This window comes from Actinia tenebrosa, unplaced genomic scaffold (genome assembly GCF_029948245.1).
Source record: "Actinia tenebrosa isolate PJP-AT-01 unplaced genomic scaffold, QUT_ActTen_1.0 PGA_scaffold14__42_contigs__length_11649687, whole genome shotgun sequence".
NCBI lineage: Eukaryota > Metazoa > Cnidaria > Anthozoa > Actiniaria > Actiniidae > Actinia > Actinia tenebrosa.
In genome coordinates this window covers 3,504,787-3,526,587 of record NW_028292574.1, presented here as the reverse complement: position 1 = coordinate 3,526,587, position 21,801 = coordinate 3,504,787, and the positions used below count along the sequence as shown (strand labels likewise).

The following is a 21,801-nucleotide window of genomic DNA, read 5'->3' as shown; positions in this document are numbered from 1 at the left end:
CGGCACCTAATGGTACAAAATATATGCCTTTCTTAACGCGGAAGCGAAAATACCCCTAAGGCATCATAAGGACAACAATTTTATTTCTATTTTCTACCCATAATTAACGCAAGAATCGTTTGGTTATCTTGTTCACTCTACATTTCGTCTTATTGTTTATAAATGATTAAAGATATATGCACTGCATCAAGCGTCAATTATACTGAAATGCGGCTGATACAGGTGGGCGTTTGCTGAGTTCCTTACGAACGAATAATTTTCATTTCCGGATAAGAAACCATCGAGGATTTGCTCTTTTAAACTGTTGTTCAAAATTGATAAGTTCTTCCGAGTTTTATATGCTTTATATAGTTTTTTGTTTCTAAAGATTCGATATTTGACCTTTCGCTTTGTCGTAACAAATCGGTTTTCTTTGCATAGTTAAAGCCGCATTCTTCTGGAACTCTCCGCAAAGGAGTCGGTAAACTAAAGGTTGAATGACTGGTCTGCGGCTCACTGAACCAAATATTTTGTTTAAAAAAAAATTATTTTAACAGTTTTTTAGTTGATACCGGAGTGAACAGCTCGTGCCAAAAGCTACCAACTAATAATCATAGCAAAACAAATAAGATATTTTATGTTTGAAAAATAATTAAGAAAATAATTATAGGATATTTAGATAAATTCAAGTTAACGCACTCTTTGGTTAGATTGACTGATCTAAAAACAATTAACCACGAACTGAATTGCATTGTTCGTGATACTTTGCCCAAACCGAGTACCAAATACAGCAAAATCATGAAACATTTAGTTTACTTTTATAAGCCCAAAAAATCAGATTTTGTTCCTCATTTCTTTTGGTGTATGCACACAATCCAAGGCAAACACTCGTTACATTAAAACACATCAGAAGCCTAAACCTTTTGTTTTTCCTTCCATCTTGCCGACCCCTTACTAAATCTAATTGATTAGCTTTTTTTCTTAGCTCCGAACGAAATACACTTATGCATAGGAGATTTTTGTTGCATTTTATCAGTTAATTGAACGTTAATATTATATTTGCAGATTATTGAAGAGTTTGTCATGCAACAAGCTGCGTTCGCTCACACTTTGCCTCTTTCCGGTTTGTATTCTTCCACTAGTATAAGAACATATCAGTTAAGGGTATTGCGTAGTCGGCGTTTTTGTATATAGGCGCCTGCATCCCGAAGATCAATGTTTTGGCATTTGCCATCAAATGGCGGGAAAAACCAAACGCTGTTCCGTTTGCCCAAGTGCATGGATAGAGAATCTTCTTTTTGTCATAAACAAAAGACGAAAATTAATAAAATGTACTTCACTGAATGCTTTTAAAGAAGAAAGAAGCCGATGGCATAAGAAACCAAGCAAAATATACCTCAGCTCTAAATCTTTCAGAGGCTCACGGCCAACTGAGGTTACCATTAAATTTGTCCCTAAATTAATGTTGTTGACAAACGCGTCAGTGTAATACGCCTATGAACTCTAGTGGATCTTTTAAACAACCTGGGAGGTCAAATGAAGTAAAGACAAGAATAAACGATAAGACAAACGCGCCGATAATTAATTACACCTCAACCCTTTGGGCTCCAAACCACTTTCTCATTTGTCCATTTTTCTTTTCCTTCGTATTGTTATAATAAGGAAAACAGTTAAACGCTTGGGCAAAGAAATAATCGTCGTGATCCAAACTAGTGGGTAACAGTTCATTTGTCAGTTATTACTGCTAAGGCTTCCTCGTGATTTAGATTGATGTTGAGACAGTTTGATGGTTTTTCGTAGTAAAAAAAGTGATACTTTTCAGTGTTGCATAACTGGGGTAACAGATCGAGATGTAAGTAGCGATTGATGTTGCACTAGAGGATTTTAGCTAAATGTGATGCATGTTAAGAAGAATTAGAGACCAACGAAAGGGACTGCAATAGAGCCTGAAGCCGATGTCAATTGATCAAAGAGCGGAGAGGTGTGTCAAATGAAATGACTTGCAAGAAGAAGAAAAAACCCACATCTAATTAACGATGCGTTTTTTTAATCAGAGATTAAACAATGTAACAATATTTCTAGCTCGGTTATCACATTTGATTAATTTTTACATTGAAAATACCATAGAAAGCCCACGAGATCACAACCCAAGGAGTAGTGACTTAATCAGACCACTAAATAAAAATACTAGAAATCAAACAAACAAAAGATGCACTATTCGGGTTTGCTCTTCCATGGATGCATGTAACGACACATGGCCGTCATGTTGGTTGGCGATGACAAAGCATCCCTCATCAGCTTCTCGTTAGATCAACCAACATGTCGGCTGTTTTACTGTTACTTGCATCACAAGGATAAAGAAGACGTGTGGTTGCACCCCAAGAATACTAGTGTGGCTAAATGGACTACTTCGACGACGCGGCAGCCATCCTCAATCGTAATGCATTATGGGTCGATCGTCTAGGAGGCAAACGAAGCTTTATTACAGTAATGATGCCGATTGTTATTAACAGCTCATCACAAACGAATATAAAAAAATGAATCAAGGGGGTTCATATCGATCACATTTACTCATAAAAGAAAGATAAACATACGAAACTCTATGCATTTTCCATCATCTTTGTTTCGTTTTGCCCCTTGGCAAGATGGCCGCCGTATCGTGGAAGTAGTACACTGGTGGCACCTTTGATGTTCAGGAACCAATCTTTGTTACGAGTTTGTCAGGGAAGTTTAAAGCTTTTTGGCATGCACATCCTGACTAGAACAAATGATGTTTAGATACTGCATTAAGGTATTTGGCATGCACATCCTGACTAGAACAAATGATGATTAGATACTGCATTAAGGTGTTCTACCATGATATGGAGACATTAACATCGTGTTTCATAGAGGCCGCTTCTGGAGATGTATCGCACCCACTTGATGGTGTCATGGTCACTGTAGTTCAATTTGGGTTCGAATACTTTCAGGTAACGAACCTTTAGCCCAGAACATGCAAATGGTACCTAGAAAATCACACATAATGATGAATATGAAAAGTAGGATATTTCTCATACTTTATAATGTAATATTTCAACCAAAGTCAGACAACGACTTGCTTTGGCCTTTATTTTCTACAGGATTTTGAAAGATATTTAACAAATAGACATCAGTTTTTTATGTGTCTGTCCTCTTATTGACGATAAATTGCGTCATCACATTGTCAAAGTACATGTAGTGTGGATCCGCTAACTACTTTGACAATGTGATGACGCAATTTATCGTCAATAAGAGGACAGACACATAAAAAACTGATGTCTATTTGTCTTTTACAATAACAAAAACGATAAAAACTTCGCATTTTTAGCGATCAAAACAACCATCGGAAAGAGCGCGCGCTCGTTGACGTCAGTTTTATCTGTCTGTCCCAAGGGAGCACGTTAAAATTTTGATTGTGTTGGTTTATCTTCGATTTTATCGCACATAATCTAAGATATGACAGGCGTTCCTTGTAGTTCTTGTTTACGCGCGCGCGCTACACTTTATGGCAGGCGTTCCTTGCTTTAGTCGGGCTAGCGAATTTACTCCGAAAACCGACGAATTTCTTGCGAGGAGCGGAGCGACGTGTATTACACTCGTCATTCCCTTCCTTACACGATCGTAGGCCATTCGGATCGGCCGAAACCAAAACACTACGAGGAACGCCTGTCACATGATGGATTGCGCGCGCTAGATAGATCAACCAAGAACAATACCTTTCCTTACACAAACACAATTTTAATGTGCTCCCTTGTCTGTCCTCTTATTGATGATAAAAAATAACCAATCAGCGCGCGAGAAATTTGTAAGTTACTGTAAGGTTGTGAGATTGAGTTGACATTGCAGTGCACTGTGGGTCTGTTTTAGGGGACAAAAAGATGCCATCTTGGAAATCAGATTTTTGACTAATACACGATTAATACATACAGATGTTTCTTGGAACATTTAAAAGTTAACATCTACCAGTGGCTTTGTTAACATACAGTGCAAACAGAAAGTGGTGAGCAACAGCTTTACCTCAAAATTTAGAGAGATTGGTGGTCGTGCCCATTTCTTTGAATCCTTGGTAGGCATAAGTTCTATCTCGGCACTAATTTGTGACTCCTTCATACCACCCATTCTCTTAATCCTACAATAATACAATACAATAAAGTCAACAATATTTGTACAAGGCCTATAGCAGCAGCAAATTTTATTCTATGGCTCTTGAAGTCTGTCTTGTGCCTCTGTAATATTATATTTGATGTATTATTTGAAATTATTTTTTAACTAATAACTATTTTACTAAAACAAATATTGTACAAGATCTTAGTTATAAGGGTTAGAACCAAGAGGGGCTTTGATCCTCATTATTATTTATTTGCTTCATTCTTCAGACAACAAAGACCATTTTTGCATACTGTAAATCATCCCTCAATGATATTGATAGGATTGAATTGATTGGAAATAAGATTTATTTTGATCACTCCGCAGTGTGTTTGAAAGTCTCTGTGGTTTAATTAAAACAGGAGAAACATAGAGGCTTGAAACAGTAGAAAGTTTAGGAAGTAATAACCTGAAAAAAACTACCAGTGTTAACAGTTAGAGTGCCCTCACTGTAAAAGTGCAAAGAAAGAAGGTTTATTATTTCCATTGTCCCTATTGATTGTATTTCTGTAGTCTCATGCACTTTAAATATCTCAAACAGATAGTTTAATTTTGACCAAGTTGAGTATTTTCAAAAATTCATTGGAGAACAAAAGATAATATACATCAAGATATTGGCATAAAATGATCCTATCTCATAAAGCCTAGTTCTACAATGTGGCTTACTTACTTCCAGACAATAGCATTTTCACTTGACTTGTATTTGGCTTTGCCCTTCAGACAAACTACTTGTACTCCAGCTGTAGTGGGAGGGGTAGGAATTCTCACCTAGTAAAATCAAGTAGTGGAAATAAGAAAACTTTCATCCCTTCTTACAAATGGAAAGCTGAGAGAAGCATAGATTAATTCAGGCCTGCAGTAATTGCCTAGGCTGTTGCAGTAGCCCTGCCTCTTATTTCTGTTGCTCTTAATTTGTTACATTATTTATTGTTGGTTAAGTTAATAAATTTGAATTAAGAGAGATCTTGAAACAATTTACTCATAAAACATTGAGACTGTATAAAACATAAAAAAAAGAAAGATGAACATTATGTTTCCTCATGTGCTATAACATCATTATCAAGCAAAAAATGAGTAAAAAAAATCAACTATACGTAGAGAAGCAGATTGTAAAGGAATGCAAAGTTACAATAAAAGCAAAGGTAAAAGATAGAAAGAAAACGCCCTAGTAAGAACAACTAAATGAAAAGTTTTGTGTGAATTGAGACATTCCAAGTATTGAGGCTAGGCTTAATAAAATAAGTTAATAAAACTGAAAATACAATTCATTCTATAACCCAAACAGAATAAAATGAGTCCTCACCTCAATTTTCTGTCCTAAAATGGAAGGCTTGAAGTTTGACTTTAGGACAACTTTTACTTCCATTCTTGATCGACCCACTTCCCTGACCAGTGGTATCACGCGGAATGGCAAGCTAATGTCTTTTGTTGTACGATATCTGCAAATGTAATGGCAATGAGAAGGTGTAAGCTAATGGTAATACAGCTTAAGCTAATGGTATTTCAGGTCTTTTTTAGTGAAAAGAAAAATGTTCAGATAAAGGACAAAAGGCAAGCTAAATTTTACTGAAGAGATTTATTTGTTTTTTGAAAACCAAGGTATCAATCCATCCATTGACTCTCCCATCATTCCATTTATCAAGCTAGCCAAAGACAATTTCACAGTTAACTCTGCCATCTTGAAAGGTAGAAGGTAGCCATGCCTTTGCACGGAAGTGAGACGAACGATGAACTTGCAGACAGAGATATGTGAATAATTATTTTCCAAGGTGTTAAAAAAGGTCTCTATCATTGCAAGCTCACCGTTTGTCTCGATTTGATGCAAAGGCACAGCCACCTTTCAAGATTGCACAGGGAGCTGTGAAACGTACTATTGTGATAGGTACGCCCAGTTTATCTTTTGATTTAGGGCACTGTAAACCTAGCCATTTAGTTGCAATGGGTATTTCCCCATATATTCTGTCAAGAGTTTGTATGCATTTGGTAAATTTAAGTACATGCATATGAAATATGTGCAGTAATATTTCGGTCATTATTATTATCAAAACATTTATTTCATCATTTATCATTTTATATCTTGTGATCAGACGTTACTAAGGATCCTTGCAGATCCTGTACAAATCGCCTAAAGAACTTTGTAAAGCTGTGAAGTATGTGAACTTTAGTTAATAGTATGATCGTTTGTTTAATTGATTAATTGTAATTGTTAATGTAAGTAACCTATAATTGAGTGTTTACATGTACACAGCAAAAGATTATTGAATAAGAACATTATTAAATATTTTTTTTTTTTTAATGAATATTGTTATAATTATTAACCCTAACACAGGGTACCCAGCTATATTTTTTTGCTTCTTTTAGAAAAGTAACTTTGCTCTTTGTGGGTTTCCTGTGTTGTGATCGTTTTCCTATTACTTAAGCTGTAATCAGATCTGTGCTGTGATCAGATCGGCACTGTAAACTTATAGCTGATTAAATTCAAATCAATAACCGTTGATGTTCTGTTTCTTATGGGTTGCCTGTGGTGTGTAACACACTTTCTAGTAAGCAGTCAAAAGAAGAGAAGGGATGCAACAAAGCAAGTGTCCGATTTTAAAACCCCTGTTCAAATTATTCATGAAGGTAATTTATTAATAAAAAACCCATGTAATGTTTGCTCAATGAACAAACTTTGGGTCGGGATGTTTTATTTTGTTGAACTCATAAAAGTAACGATCTTAGAAAGTGATATTTAAAAGCTAAGTTTTAGTTATATGTTCACCTCCAGTTGCTTGGACTGCTTAGCTTATGAAACAGGATGTATCTGGTGTACGTCCAATTTGAAACAATAGAATTTGACAGCTTGTTGACAGAGAGATCTAAATTTCCATATATTATGAAGAGTAATCGTAGGGAAAACTTGCTTTAGTTATCCTGCCGAATTCATTCTCAGGCAAAACATTTTCTTTATCTGAAGTCTACTCGTGCATCTTCAAGATTTGAGATACTGGCACTGTTCCTTCTTTACACACCGAAAAGTTTTTCAAAAGCCTTACATCATAACAATCCTATATTGCTCTTAGAGCAATGATGTTTCGCCCCGCTGCTAGTAAGCCTAGTCTCAGGGGTGTGCAGTTTTGATTTTTTGTGTCAAGTGGCTTTGTTTTACTTTTAAAAAGACTTACATTTTTAACAGTTCCGAGCGCAATCCAATCACGACAGTCAGACAGTAAGTAATGTTTAGGAGTTCTATTTTTAGCTTTCTTCATGGGAAAAAAAGAACTCATAGGTCTAAATGGTTGGCACCTAAAAATATGATATAGATTGCTTATTGTATAAATATAAAAAATCTCCATAAAGAAGAACCAAAAATAGAGTGATTATTAGTGAATTGTTGACTAAGTTTTTTGTCATTTAAGCACTCGAACTAGACGTGGTTGAGTTCCTGAGTTTTTACTAGTAATTTAGAAGTTTCAAGGATCTCTCGTTCTTGAAACAAGTTTTATCTGCATCTGTCATTTTTTCTTTATTCACTTGAAGAAATAGCAGGTACTAGCTTGAGTAAGACAATGTCCAAATCCTTTACTCTATGAATGAAATATCTATCTCGCATTGTTCGTTGGAGTGCAAACACGCACACACACGAGTCTTTTTAAATACATCCGCTTCGACAATGATGTCAAACAATAAATTGTTATTTAAATAAAACAATAATTGAGCTATTGACCTTAGCGAATCACGGATCATGTACAGTCAATTCAAAAAATGTTGTCGTCGACCAACTTAAGCCTACGCGACTGGACCGAAAGGAACTCTGGGTAGAAATCATTGAAGCCGAGTTGACTCCATAATTTTATGACTAGTTATGCCTCATTTACAGCACGAACCTTCGTAAGCGAGCGGGAAGTGTTGAAGGAGACATTTTTTCAATGCCTTCATATTTTCGAAATTGTGAACTGAATCATAACCACTTTGTTTTTCTTTCCCTAAACCCGAAGACAGCATTTGATGGATTGTTTCTCGCCATTATTATCTTATTACTAGTGAGAACAATTAATTCAGAGCGAATATTTAACCGCTTCAGTGGTTTTTACCCATATTCCTTTCGATCCAGTCGCATAGGCTTTAGCCGGTCGACGACAACGTTTTTTGAATTGACTGTATATAAATGAAACAAAAGGTATACAGGACATCATAAAGACACTTGTTGATGACGATAGGTGAAAAGATTACTGTCAAGTATTGTAAACAGATCTTGAATAACTCACCTTAAGAGGACTTCATTCGTTATTTATGAAGTGATAAGAAAGCCGAATGTGATTGGATACGATAGAAAATAATAACAGCTGATTGACAGCTTCACAGAATATTATGGGCTACCCAAACTGATCTTAGTAGCGTTTCGGCCTGAGGGCGGAAACAAAAAACATTTTCTGAACTGATAAAATATAATTGTTTTAGTTTAAAAACGTTTAAATTTGAAATAGCTGTTACTCACCAAAACACAAAATTTGAAATCCCTTGTTAACAGGATTTTACATTTTGAGCATTTTTGAACAACATGACGCAATCGAAACATGAAAATCATCATGACTTCCTGCTGGTTGTACTAAAGTAGCTGGTCTGAGCAACTGGAGGTGATGATCATACGATAAAAGTTGCTTTGTTGCAGCCCTTCTCTTCTTTTGAGTGTTTACTAGAGAGTGTGTTACCAACGGTTATTAATTTGAATTTAATCGGCTATCAGTTTACAGCGCCGATCTGATCACAGCACAAATCTGATTACATCCGATCACAACACAGGAAACCAACAAAGAGCAAAGCGACTTTTAAAAGAAGCAAAAAAATATAGCCGGGTTCCCTGTGACCCTAATGTAAATTCGTGCAAAAACATAAAAAAGATGGCATTCACATTACCTCATAAGTTCAAATTCTCCATCTGGTGGTATGAAACTGATGCTGCGTTCTGTTTCAAATTTACTTAGTTTCACACACTGCAAGGAAATAGTGAATTTTATTATCCATGTAACACAATAAGTAATAATCAAACACGTAAGTGTTCAATAAAAAAAGAAAAGCAATAGCAAACCAACCTGATGGAAAGTGCAGTCATCAATTGCTATACCAGTCTTACTTGTATTCCTACAGCAAAGATTAAATGCGCATGATTGGTGAATCAAGAGTTACTATAAGACTTGTATAATGTGGAAAGGCTAAAAGCAGGTTTTCTCTATGAACTTACTTTTTGGAACCTAAAGTTGTATCCAAAGAAGAATCTGATGATGAAGACTTTGAGGACTGCTTTTCAACCACAAGTTTGTCATTCATTCCAAACTTACACTCAGGCATTCCAGACAAGAAGCTCTTCATAACTACACGGCCAGATACATGAGCACTAAGGACTTGCCCTGTAACAAGAAAAGAAATGCTAGAACATAAGTCAGGGTGGTAAACAGTCAAATCATGTTTAGCAAAATAATGAAACTGGCCATTTCATGTTTCAAGAAAAATAAAAACAGTCAAATCACATTTCACAAAATGACCCTTTAGGTACTGATTTCAAAGTTTTTGAAACTTGGCCATTTTGATAACAAAGAATAAAACAAAATGGTGCAAATACAAGTTTAAAAATATTCATATCTTTTGATTTTATTGCTCAAAAATTCTCTTCGATTGTTAGATCTTCAAGTCTTTCAAACAATAATGGTTAATTTAATCATCGAGTAAACTTGAAATTTGGAACCAAAATTGTGACATCATCTACCCACAAAAAATCTAAAAATCACAAAAAGTAATTTAAACATATGATTGTGAAAACGAATGACTTTTGTTTCAAGGCCAAGTTTCAAAACTTTGGAATTGAAATGAAAAAGTTTTATTAAGGTGATCATTTTCAGGTGCTTTTGTGCCTACTGTGACCATAATTTGTTTTGTTTTTGCATTTCTGACAGCAAGAAACTTTGGGGATGGGGTATCATTTTTTCAACCTTCTTTTATACTGAGAAAGCAAAAAATCCAGTTTTACACCCCCACCCCCCTTTACTTTATGACTAGTTCCTTAACACCCTGATAAATACTCAGTCAAATACTCCAGTACCCCTCATGAAAGGGAAGTAATTCCTAGTTGATATATATTGTAGTTGTAGGCTAATCGATATGGAAACAGATCAAATATTTTGGATGACTAAATCTATTTCAGAACCAAGTGAGTAATGACTAAAGCAGAGTTTTCAAGTTTTTTTTGCTAAAATTGTCAAATTAAAGAGTTTGTCAAGTGCTTTTCAAGTGTGCTTGCTTGAAAACGCGAGTCCAATTTAAGTTTTCAAGGGGTTTAAGGATTAGCACAAACCCTGAATACTATTGTTATAAAGTTGTAATTTAAGAAAATAAAATACCGTATTTACTCGTTTAAACGCTCCCCCCCCCCCCCCCCCGAATAGACGCCGCCCTCAAATAGACGCCGCACTTGGAACTCAAAATAATAATGAACGCCACATTTACGGTGCGGCGTTTATTTGAGGAAATAATAATTTCCTGGAATAATTTATGATTATTAATAAGAAAAATTCTATTTCAAGATTAAACTAGCAATGGAAATTTATTTTCTTTTAGAACATTTCAAAGTGACTGTACTTCTTTGCTCTTGTGTTTAGTTCTCTTTTGAGAATTCTTGCAATGCACAATTCTGATGTTAAGGCATAGAACTTCGCTGGTACAACAAGGCCGACTTCTCTATTTCTCTTTCCAGTGACTCGTGCACAGAGTTTGTTTTCAGCGTTCGCTTCAATAAAGTTTTTCAATAATCGTGACAATTCTATTGGAACATGTCCAGCAAGCGTCTCCTTTTGGCTTGATTTTAGGTAAACACCAATTGCATTAGAATCGTTATCTTCTGCCTCGGCGCGCAGTCCCACTTACATTCAAGTACTTGATCCATTACTGGAGACCACACAGACTTGTAAACGTGATGCCCTCTGATAACTGTCTCGAAGTCAACTTTGAAATACATTTTAAATTCCACTGGTAAGCTTCTTGACATTTTCTCAGTTTTCTGCTGGACTTGCTGACCAAAATAACAACTGCTTTGCTCGATTACAATTAAACTTGACACACTGCTGCATATCACAACCACTGCAGTATGTATGGCACTGAAGATCTGCTGACAGTTTAATATTGTCATGGCCAATCAGAGAGAACCATTCCCACATGCCAGGAAATGGTATTCTAATTTCAACACCTGGCATAGCAAGCCGTGAAATTCCTTTAGACTTTACGTAACTGTTTAACTTGCTTTAATATGGTTACCATTCTTTGTAATCGCTATGGCCGATTCAAATGCTCAAGATATAATTTCCCATAAGGGGAAAAGAAAACAGAAGTACAGTCTTGTACTAAAGAAAGAAGCGATTGCGTTTGCGGAAGTACACGGGAATCGACCTGCTTCTCAACGCTTTCAGCTGGATGAAAAGAGAGTACGAGAGTGGCGAGCAAAGAAGATAAACATCCAAACTTTGCTTGAAACCAAAAAGGGTAAAGAAAGAAGCAGATTAAATGGGGCTGGAAAGAAACCCTTGAGTACTAAAATGGAAGAAGTCTTCCTGGAGTGGATTGGCAACAGACGGGCTCGTAGTTTACAAGTTTCCTGCAAGCTTATCATGAAAAAAGCTGAAATGGTTTATCGTGATATTACGCCGGAAAGCAACACGTGACTGAGGACTTTCAAGCGTCAAGAGGATGGTTGTGTAGATTCACGAAGAGAAATGGTTTATCATTGAGAAGAAATGCATCTGTGGCTCAACAAGATCCAGAAAGAATGGTCGCAAAACTTGTATCCTACATAATTCAAGTTAGGCGACTTCAAATAAAGCACAATTATGGTCCTTGTAACATAATTGCCATGGATGAAACCCCAGTTTGGTGCGATATGATTTCAGAAACTACCGTCGATACAAGTGGAAAAGAGACTGTTACTCTTAAAACGACTGGTCATGAGAAGGCAAGAGTATCTGTCGTATTAGCAGCCAAGGCGGACGGAACCAAATAAAAACCAATGGTTGTATTTAAGGGAGCTTAAAGGTAAGTGGCAGCTTTAAATCAAGAGTTCAAAGGCCGGGCAGTTGTCGCAACTTCCACTAACGCGTGGATGGACTCTGAATTAACTATAGTCTGGATCAATTCTGTCCTTGGGGCATTCTCATTCAATCGTAGGCTGTTAGCCTGGGATTCGTACGAATGCCACATTGAAGATACTGTTACTGAATCACTGACGTCAAAGAAAATCGATCGCGTTATTGTGCCGGCAGGATGCACAAAGTACATTCAAGCTCCGGATGTAAGCTGGAACAAGCCATTTAAGTCTTCCTGCACAGAAAAGTAGGACCAGTGGCTAAGTACTGTTGGCATACATGAAGAAACCACTTCTGGGAATTTAAAAGCACCTCCGAGAAGAGTTATTTTGCAATGGATTTTGGATTCATGGGCCGAGATGCCCACAGATGTGATTAAGAAATCCTTTACAATGTGTGCCTTGAACCTTCCAGTAGATGGGTCCAGAGACGACACTATTCACTGCTTAAAGGATGGACAGCCTTGCAGCTCTGGAAGACCAATGCTTCAATCACAGCTAGGCATTTTGAGTGAACCAGACACTAATCCTTTTGAATGTACAGACTCAGATGTAGAGGACGCAAGCCCCACGCTGCAGCTATTAGACCCCGACCACGAAGAGGACAGTGATATTGAAATAGAACTTGAATAACATTGTGTGAAAATCACATGAATAGACAAAATGAGATTTTGAATGGCATTTATATTAGATTTGTTACTGTTTCCTATTAAAAAGGTTACCGTATGTAGTATGGTATTTAGCTATTAACTTACTGAATAAAGTGATTTTTGAATAAACGCTGCGGCGTCTATTCAAGTAAATACGGTAGTAAATGAATATTTGCACATGAAATCCCTCCTATTTTGGAACATTGTGCTCATATTTCTAACAAATCAGTAAAATTATTCCAGTGACGATATCTATGATATCATTGATCAGTTTACCTTGAGGTGACATGAGTAAATTGACTGACTCTAAAACATCCAAAAACAGCTCATTTCTTCTGTATTTGATATTCTCTCTTCTCCAGCCAATCTGACCAGTTACTTGACTAGTGATCTGAGCCTGTTCTTCACGAGTCTAAAAAGGGCAAGTGTGTCAGTCAAATCCTTATTCTCAGGATAAAACCTACACAAATTCTATACACTGGATAATCTTATTCCGTGGGTGACTTTATCAAGTCTTTGCACAACTGGATCCAGGGCCTGGCTGTACACTTATATATAGTGAATAAATGTATTGGATAACAGCATTGAATTATCCACTGAATAAGGACTTCTCCATTGGATAGTGTTATCAACCCTTCCTATATGTACAACCAGGTCTAGATAAAAAATATGCAGTCACATATTACAGCAGTTTTCACATGAGTGGGGAATGATACAGCAAATGTGTACTTTAAGTGCTGTAAATGGATGTATCACAAAAAGACAATAATTTTTTAGCTTGGATATGACGTTTTCCCATTGCAGACCAAGTGTCATTCTCTTGGGAATGAGATTCTTTGTATGAGTTGTATCCATATTCATGTGTCTTCTTATGCACACCCGTTAGACAAAGAAATAATACCCTAGTAGACAAAGAAATGATACCCCAGGGAATGACACATTGTCTGAAATGGGAAAACAATCCTGCCAAGCTTGAAAGGTCTTTTGACCACCATTTCTGCAGTGCTTTCAATGTCAGGTTCAGGCATTAAATAGGTGGGTTCCAAAATGGCTGCCATGCAGAAAAAGCTGGTAAGATTGCCCTTACAAAAAAGGGTTCCAATTTCATTCTGATGAGCGTAAAGAACACAATTGGCTTCAAAATATCTTACAAAAGAGGGCTTCCATAAAACTCACAGAACCACCCCTGGATCTGCCACTGGCTATGTGGCATGTAGTATATACACCCTGCATTTGGACAAGTAAGTCAGTACTGTACATTTCTTCTCTCATGAAAGCTGCTTTAATGAACTCCAATTAATTCTGTACCTGTGTCTTCACTCCTTGTTGTGTAATGAAGGTCTTCAGAATGGCTGTGTCTGTTTTCTGGGGGTAGCCATAATCAGCAATTTCTAAAAAGTATTAATGGTATTAACTGGCAGATCCATGAATTTCAGATAAATTTCAGATAGTTTTTTATTTAATTTACAAGCATGTGAAATGGTTAGTATGAGGCACTGAGAGTGGTCACTACCAGGGTTTCTTTATGTTCTTAGTGGTTCTTGTACGTCTCTTCATTGTTGGTTAGTAATGGTGAAGTGTGGAGAGAAGCCACTTGAAAGTCTAACCATTTGCAGATGTAATTACAAAGGCAGCACTTTCTCCTCAGTTATTTTAAGACCCCTAGTGTTGGTCCGGCCAGGACTTAAACAACAACCTCCCACACGAAAGTTCTATGATCAACCAAGTGAGCCAACCGGTTGGCAGTAAAGAAGGCTTCAAAACATTTTCTACTGTACAAAATAAGAGAATAAACATCGCAGGGTAATTGCATTTGCTCCAAGCTTTGTAATGTGATATTTGTATACTAATACGTGTATCTGGGATAATAAAACATGATTGCAAAATGTTCAGCTGGAATGCACCAACTTACCATCTAATAATTCATAAATCAATACAAAGTTGTTCTTGATCCCTTCTTCTGTAACTTTGCCAAAGTATGACATCATGATATCTACTGTCCTGTTCAGGAACTCAAAGACTAGTGCAGCATTGACATTCTGTCTGGTAACAGCAGCAATCCAAACATTGCCCTGCCGGATGTGAAAGAAACTGATCCTGGCAATATTGGTTACAGGGGAACGGATTTGACCTCTAGCATGGATGACATTAACTCTGAAAGCATCTACTGTGTTGCGTCTAGAAGTAAAGAAGAGAACTATTGACTAATTTCAGTTGCCTTTGAGATGGCATGACATAAGAGTTGCTTTACTTAGAGTGGGTGCACTGGGAAATTAAGTCTCAATGCTACACTTCAGACATTTTTTAAGGCATGTTATAGCTACTCTTAGTTACATGTGCAGGTTCAAGATAGAATAGCATGCTTCAGATGTCAATTAAATGCATTTCTATGCCAACTGCATGCATAATAATAATAATAATAATAATAATAATAATAATAATAATTACATGTTTTACCAGGGTAAGCTCGTCAGCAAACAGCTGTTATCAAGGAGCGCCCTGGGGGCAACAAAAATTATCAACAAAATAATAAGATAATTAAATATATATATACTGTAAAATACTAAAATGTTAGTAAAAATCAATACAATTCATTAAAACATTTAAAAAATATCTTTGAGATTAGACTTAAATAATAATAAAGAATTAATCTCTTTAAGAGAGCTAGGTAGACTATTGTAAATGATAGCTCCAGAATAATAAAACGTTTTCTTGGCTGATTCAGTCCTAACTTTTGGTATGATAATATTTAAACCATTTTGTCTAGTATTATAGCCATGTGAGACATAATTAAAGTAACCATTAAAAATCTCAGGTGCAATGCCATTTAAGCACTTAAAAATAAAAATAAGCTTATGAATTGAACATCTATTTCGAAGACTCTTCCAGCCCAATTTATCTATCACCTTATCATGGTCTAAGCTACAATCCTTTAAAATTATTCGGCCAGCTTTCGTTTGTAAATGATCTAAAGAGACATTAATAGAAGCAGCCAAATTGATATTCCATGTAAAATCACAATAATCTAATTTTGGTAAAACCATAGTGGTATAGATTTTGTTAGCTGCATACGTAGTGAGACTATTTCTCAATCTACTCAGTAAGCCAAGCTGACTTGAAACTTTCTTTATAAGTCTGTGGACATGTTCTTTAAAGGATAGCGATTGGTCTAGGTATACTCCTAAATACTTATAAAAGCTCTTACGTTCAAGAATATCGTTATCTAAATAAACATCAAAGTTTAAATTAGAGTCAATTTGATTAAGTTTCATATGAGTTCCAAATACCACATATTTGGTTTTCTTGGGGTGGATGTAGAGATCATTTAACTTTGACCAATCAGCAAGGTTTTTAAGCTCGTTGTTTAGCTTTTGAGTTAACTGAGCCATGTTTGGGGCAGAGCAGTAAATAACGGTATCATCAGCATACATCAGTATTTTTGTGTTTTGTAAACAATTCGGAAGATCTGAAACATAAAGAGAAAACAACAAAGGGCCTAATACGGATCCTTGTGGTACTCCAGAAACCATAACTTGAGGATCTGACAATGAACCACCAAGAAATACTGACTGGGTACGATTTTTAAGATATTCGGCCATCCAACGTTGCTCTTTATCACAGATACCAAGTAGCTTCAGTTTTTCTAGTAAGGTAGCATGCTCAATAGTGTCAAACGCCTTTCGATAATCTACAAATACCGCACCTGTCAATAATCCCTCATCCATATTCTTTCTAATGGAGTCTGTAACGAAATTTATTGCTGCTTGCGTGGAGTACTTGCGGCGAAAACCACATTGGTATTTTGACATAAGATTGTGTTCATTAAGATACTCAATTAATTGTACTTGAACTGCCTTCTCTAGGATTTTTGATAGCACTGGTAGAATGGAAATTGGACGGTAGTTGTCCATTTCGTCTCTCCCTCCTTCCTTGAATAACGGTATAATCTTTGCATGTTTCCAGTCAAGAGGAATTTGTTGTGTTCTGATGGAAAGATTTATAATAGACGTTACAGCTGCACTAATGTACACAGCTCCATCTTTTAACAATCGTGATGGAAGACCATCAAGCCCAGTCGCTTTGTTTGTCTTTAACTGCAAGAGTTGTTTACAGACAAAGCCGATATTAACTTCACTCAAGTGGAACTTGTGATTAGTAGATCTGCTAAGGGGAAAGAAGATTGTTGACGAATGATTTCTATTCACGCCTGATATCCGAGCTTTTACATCTGTGAAAAATTTACAAAAACTGTTAGAGATGCATTCTTTATCCGTGATAGTTTGACCATTGATCTTTAGTTGATTGATTGCATCTGCTTTTGGAGATTTACTCGGGAGGATTTTTTTTAACTGCTTTCCAAAAGTTTCTCGGAGAGTCCATATTTTCTTCAATAAAGTTCCTATTATAGTCAGATTTTACACGCCTTATTGCAGCAGTAACTCGATTACGACATGAGCGATAAATGAACCAATCTTCGTCTTTCCCAGAAAGCTCTGCTTTACGTAAATGATAGTCTCTAGTGTGTATTAAGCATGAAATTTCTGGCGTCATCCAAGGATTAGAACAACCACGAACCTTTCTTGTTTTCACAGGAGCATGTAAATCACAAATTTTGGTAAAAATGCTTTTAAAATTATTCCAAGCATCATTAACACTATTAGAATAAGACACTGAGTCCCACGAAGCATTCTTTAGATCGTTCACAAAGGAATCTTTGTTGTATTTACTATAAGTACGGCCCGAAACCATGCGAGCTTGGAACTTTAAAGAATTCATTTTTCGTACACAACCAACCATGAAGTGATCACTCAGACCAATAGGAACAATAGATGTAAATGGAATGTTATGTGGGTGTGATGAAAGTATAACATCTATCAATGAGTTAGAGTTTCTTGTTGTCCGTGTTGAATCCCTAATAAGTTGTGACATGGCCAGACCATTGAGAATATTTTTTAACTCCCTTGAGGTGCCAACTTCTCTTTGGCGAGGAAGAAAATTTGCATTCAGATCGCCAATTAGCAATATTTCCTTTTTCTCAGTTGTGGCGCCTATAGTAAGGGATTCTTCCAGTTCAGAATTAAAATTGTCACTTAAATATTGGGAACCAACAGGAGGTCGATAAATTGCCCCAAATAAAATATTCTTTGAGTTGTTTATAAGAATTTCAATAAACCATTTCATAATTTTCATAAACCAGGTAAATTGAGAATTTTAACATTGTTTGGTAAATTATGATATTCAACTTGTTTGATGTGGAAAAAAATTCGTTTTATGACAGAGATTCACAAAAATGTTTTTGATTGACATCCAACAAAATCATGTCTAGAATGAGACACTGTCTTGAACGCTAATCCTTCAACAAAAGCTTGATATATCAGCTTGCTAAAATGCAGGGCAATTATTGATGTTTGAAATTAAAGGGGAGAATAAAATAAAATATTATTTTGTTTCCAGGAGCAAGTCAGGTAATGATTTTATTCAAGCTTTTAAAATACTGTAGAAAATGCCTTATCATGTAGGACCCATATAGGAAGATGGATGCACAAGTATTTATTGTAAAGCTAAATCCCCTGAGTTCCACAAGGTGAATTTGCTACTGAATTGCCATACAATAGTGTAAAAAAAAGCTTAACTTGGTAGAGTAAACTAGTAATCATAAAATTACACGTTAAATAAGATACATACCCAATGTCATCACGATAGACACGAGATATCAGAACCTCTCCCTTGTGGTTGTATATGAACAAACCCCCAATCATTTTTACACTTTGTCTCGATAGAAACTTGTTAAAAAGTGTAACTAAATAAAAAAGATAATATTCAAAGACTATATCGAGGTTTTGAGATGAAGTTAATGCTATTTTTAGGCGAATTAAGCGGCTAAATCAGAATACAGCAGTAATCTTGCGCTGACTTTCATGCCGCCATTTTCGTTACAGACACCCACATCTCCAACCATTACCATATAAGGTAGTATTTACCAAATTTGGAACGGCAGTTGCTACTAAGAATAAAAGCGAGGCTGATAGTTTTGTTATTTTTTTCACAGGTAGCCCAAGCAAGCTTGGTTTCTGTGGTGTCCTGTTATAAAGAAATGGGATTCATCAAAAATATCAATAAAATCCTTGAAACGTGAAATAAAGCCTCGAAATTTTACCCGATCATTGAGAAATAGCACTTCTTTCGCTCTGCGTGGTTATTTTTTGAATTTAACCCGTTTTAAGATTTTTTTCCCCACCAGTAAGTACACATACTACCTCACATACTACCTCAATTGTTCTGACCCATGCTTGGAGCTCACTGTACACCAGTTCAACGGATTTCCTTCGGCAACTGACCCGAGGTCACGCCGGAAGTTTTCGTATCGTAAATGCGGATTGGATTTGGATATATAGTCTTTTTTCGAAATATATCCAAATCCAATCTGCATTTACGATACGAAAACTTCCGGCGTCTTTATTTCACGTTTAGATGATTTTATTGAAATTTTTGATGAATCCCCTCACATTTCTTTATGACAGAACACCACAGAAACCAAGCTTGGGCTATCTGTGCTTTTTTAGGAATTATTTTTATTATTTGTCATTTTATTTAATTTTTTAATATATTTTTCTTATTGGGTTTTTACCTAATTTGAAATATCATTTACTTTATATTTATTAAATGCACAATTTTTATCTATTTATTTATTTACTTTATCCTTAGATTTTTTATTATTTTTTTGCTTCTTATATAATTATATATAGCATTATTTTAATTGTAATTAATTAGGCCCTTTATTCTGAAAAGCCTTAAAGAGGACGAATAAAGTATGTATGTATGTATGTATGTATGTATGTATGTATGTGTGTGTGTGTGTGTGTGTGTGTGTGTGTGTGTGTGTGTGTGTGTGTGTGTGTGTGTGTGTGTATGTATGTATGTATATTCCCAATATGTTAATGACTATGAGGTAACATAAGGGATCATTTAATATACAACACTGCGCTCGTTCTGGAACACAGTATTTTAAAAGCATCACCCTTTTACTCGTGACTCAGTAAAATGTCCAGCGTTCAATATTAAAAGTTGCCACAAAATAACTCAAATCCCTTATGTTACGTCATAGTCATTAACATATTGGAAATATAAACCTTTGTATCTCAAAGACCCGACATTCAAATGACGCATAATTGTCACAAACAACTATTCACTATTTAAAGAATCAATTCTGAAAATATTGTGTAAAGGCTTATAAGCACTTTAAGGATAACATTAGAAGCAGAATAGCTTCTACCATAATGCAGTTTTCGTATGACTGTGAAAAATTCACGGCACGAACTTTGCCATGACACGGCAAGGGATACGCCAGACCAATCACATTGCACGATAATTTACTCTCCATCCAATCAAATACCCGGAACACGGCTTAAACGCGGCGCGGACACGGTCACGCCAAGATCAAGGCACCTTTAGACCAATCATATTGCGCGTGAAAAAAATTCAGTCAATTAAAATTCTAGAAAGTATCACGGTCACGGCACGTCACGCTTAGGGCACTGAGCTTTTCACAGTCATACCACAGGCTAACCACTCTAATAAATGAAGGAAATACTCTAATAAATGAAGGAAATACCATGTCTTGTCTTTGTCTTTTTATGCGCGTGCGCTATCGACTTTTTTGTCATCTCCCCTACCCCCCTTGGTAACAATTTTGTTTTTCTACTATACAATATACTAACAATTTAGTATATTGTATAGTAGAAAAACAAAATCGTTACCAAGGGGGGTAGGGGAGATGACAAAAAATCGATAGCGCGCGCATAAAAAGACAAGACACCATTTAGTATTTCCTTCATTTATTAGAGTGGTTAGCCTGTGTTCATGCGAAAACTGCACTATGGCGACACCGACACTCGACAACAACTTGACAAGAGACGAACTGAGCCCGAAACTGAGATCACTGAAACGACTGAAAAACGACGAAGACGTACATCGTGATACTACCTGCTGACAAGGGACGTGTTACTGTTGTCATGGACAAAACTGACTACTTTGACAAGAGGGACTCACTTGTTAACGACAAGAATACCTACGAACAACTGACTAAAGACCCTACAACTTCAATGCAACGTAAATTCAACAGTAAAAAGCTGACCCTCAAGAAGGCCGATAGTATTAAGCGACCAATACCATTACCGACCCACGCTCATCTGTAACACAAACACCCAAACTTTACGGACTTCCCAAACTTCATAAACCGCACACACCCATGCATGCGACCCATATAGTATCCTTCTGTGGGTCTCCAACTTACAAACTGTCCAAGCACTCTGATGCAGATCGCGTAAGCGTGAAACTCGGAGTAACAGCTAAAGTGATCTCTTTTATTTGATCTATCTACAATCTATATATATACTCTATATATATAACCCGCATATATAATATATAATATATGCAATCTATATATATAATCCGCATATCACATAGAGTGCGAGCTAAGTCCATCTATTTCCCTTGGTCGCTGTCTGTCTGTCTGTCTGTCCGTTTCGATTTTTCGAGGAAGATTGGTTACGAGTCAAAAGTCCCCCAGAGACTACTTTTGCCTATATATACATGTGTGGCAATTATTTACTCTATATTTAGTGTAACTGTATATTTAAATAGATCCATAGTTCTGCGGCTTTCTGGATTTGTTTTAGGTGTTCAGTACTTGTTCTCATGGCGGCATTTAGAAATTAATTCCGATCTTTTGTTGAGGAGGCTAGTTTTGTCGGCTTTAATAATGCATGATGAGTCAAATTTTTGAAATTGCAGTTATAAGAAACAAGTTTCCACCTCAAATCTATAATCCGGATGTGAAAATTACTACCATGAAAGAAAGCATTTCTTTAAAAACCGTAACCTCAAAAAAGATATACAATGTTC

At 36.2% G+C, this 21,801-nt stretch overlaps 1 protein-coding gene across 1 annotated transcript; it reads right to left on the bottom strand.

The window, feature by feature from the left end:
- Positions 1–2,006: 2,006 nt before the first annotated feature.
- On the bottom strand, positions 2,007–18,844 carry LOC116293887 (AP-2 complex subunit mu). The gene is made up of 11 exons (XM_031701383.2): positions 18,583–18,844; positions 14,810–15,075; positions 14,206–14,288; positions 13,174–13,309; positions 9,365–9,530; positions 9,216–9,264; positions 9,040–9,116; positions 5,447–5,582; positions 4,814–4,911; positions 4,015–4,126; positions 2,007–2,984 (listed from the first exon to the last, which is right to left on the bottom strand). Exons 1-11 carry the CDS (start codon positions 18,654–18,656, stop codon positions 2,850–2,852), a joined length of 1,332 nt encoding a protein of 443 aa, XP_031557243.1. The 5' UTR covers positions 18,657–18,844; the 3' UTR covers positions 2,007–2,849.
- Between the last annotated feature and the right edge of the window lie 2,957 nt (positions 18,845–21,801).

What these genes read in the sequence shown, in the direction of transcription:
- LOC116293887 (XM_031701383.2), bottom strand. Translation starts at nt 18,656, where the DNA reads ATGATTGGGGGTTTGTTCATATACAACCACAAGGGAGAGGTTCTGATA. An exon ending in TTTACTCATGTCACCTCAAG is followed by an intron (nt 9,531 to 13,173) that starts GTAAACTGATCA and finishes TTCTTGTTACAG; the next exon opens with GGCAAGTCCTTAGTGCTCAT. An exon ending in GGAGAATTTGAACTTATGAG is followed by an intron (nt 5,583 to 9,039) that starts GTAATGTGAATG and finishes TTACATTTGCAG; the next exon opens with ATATCGTACAACAAAAGACA.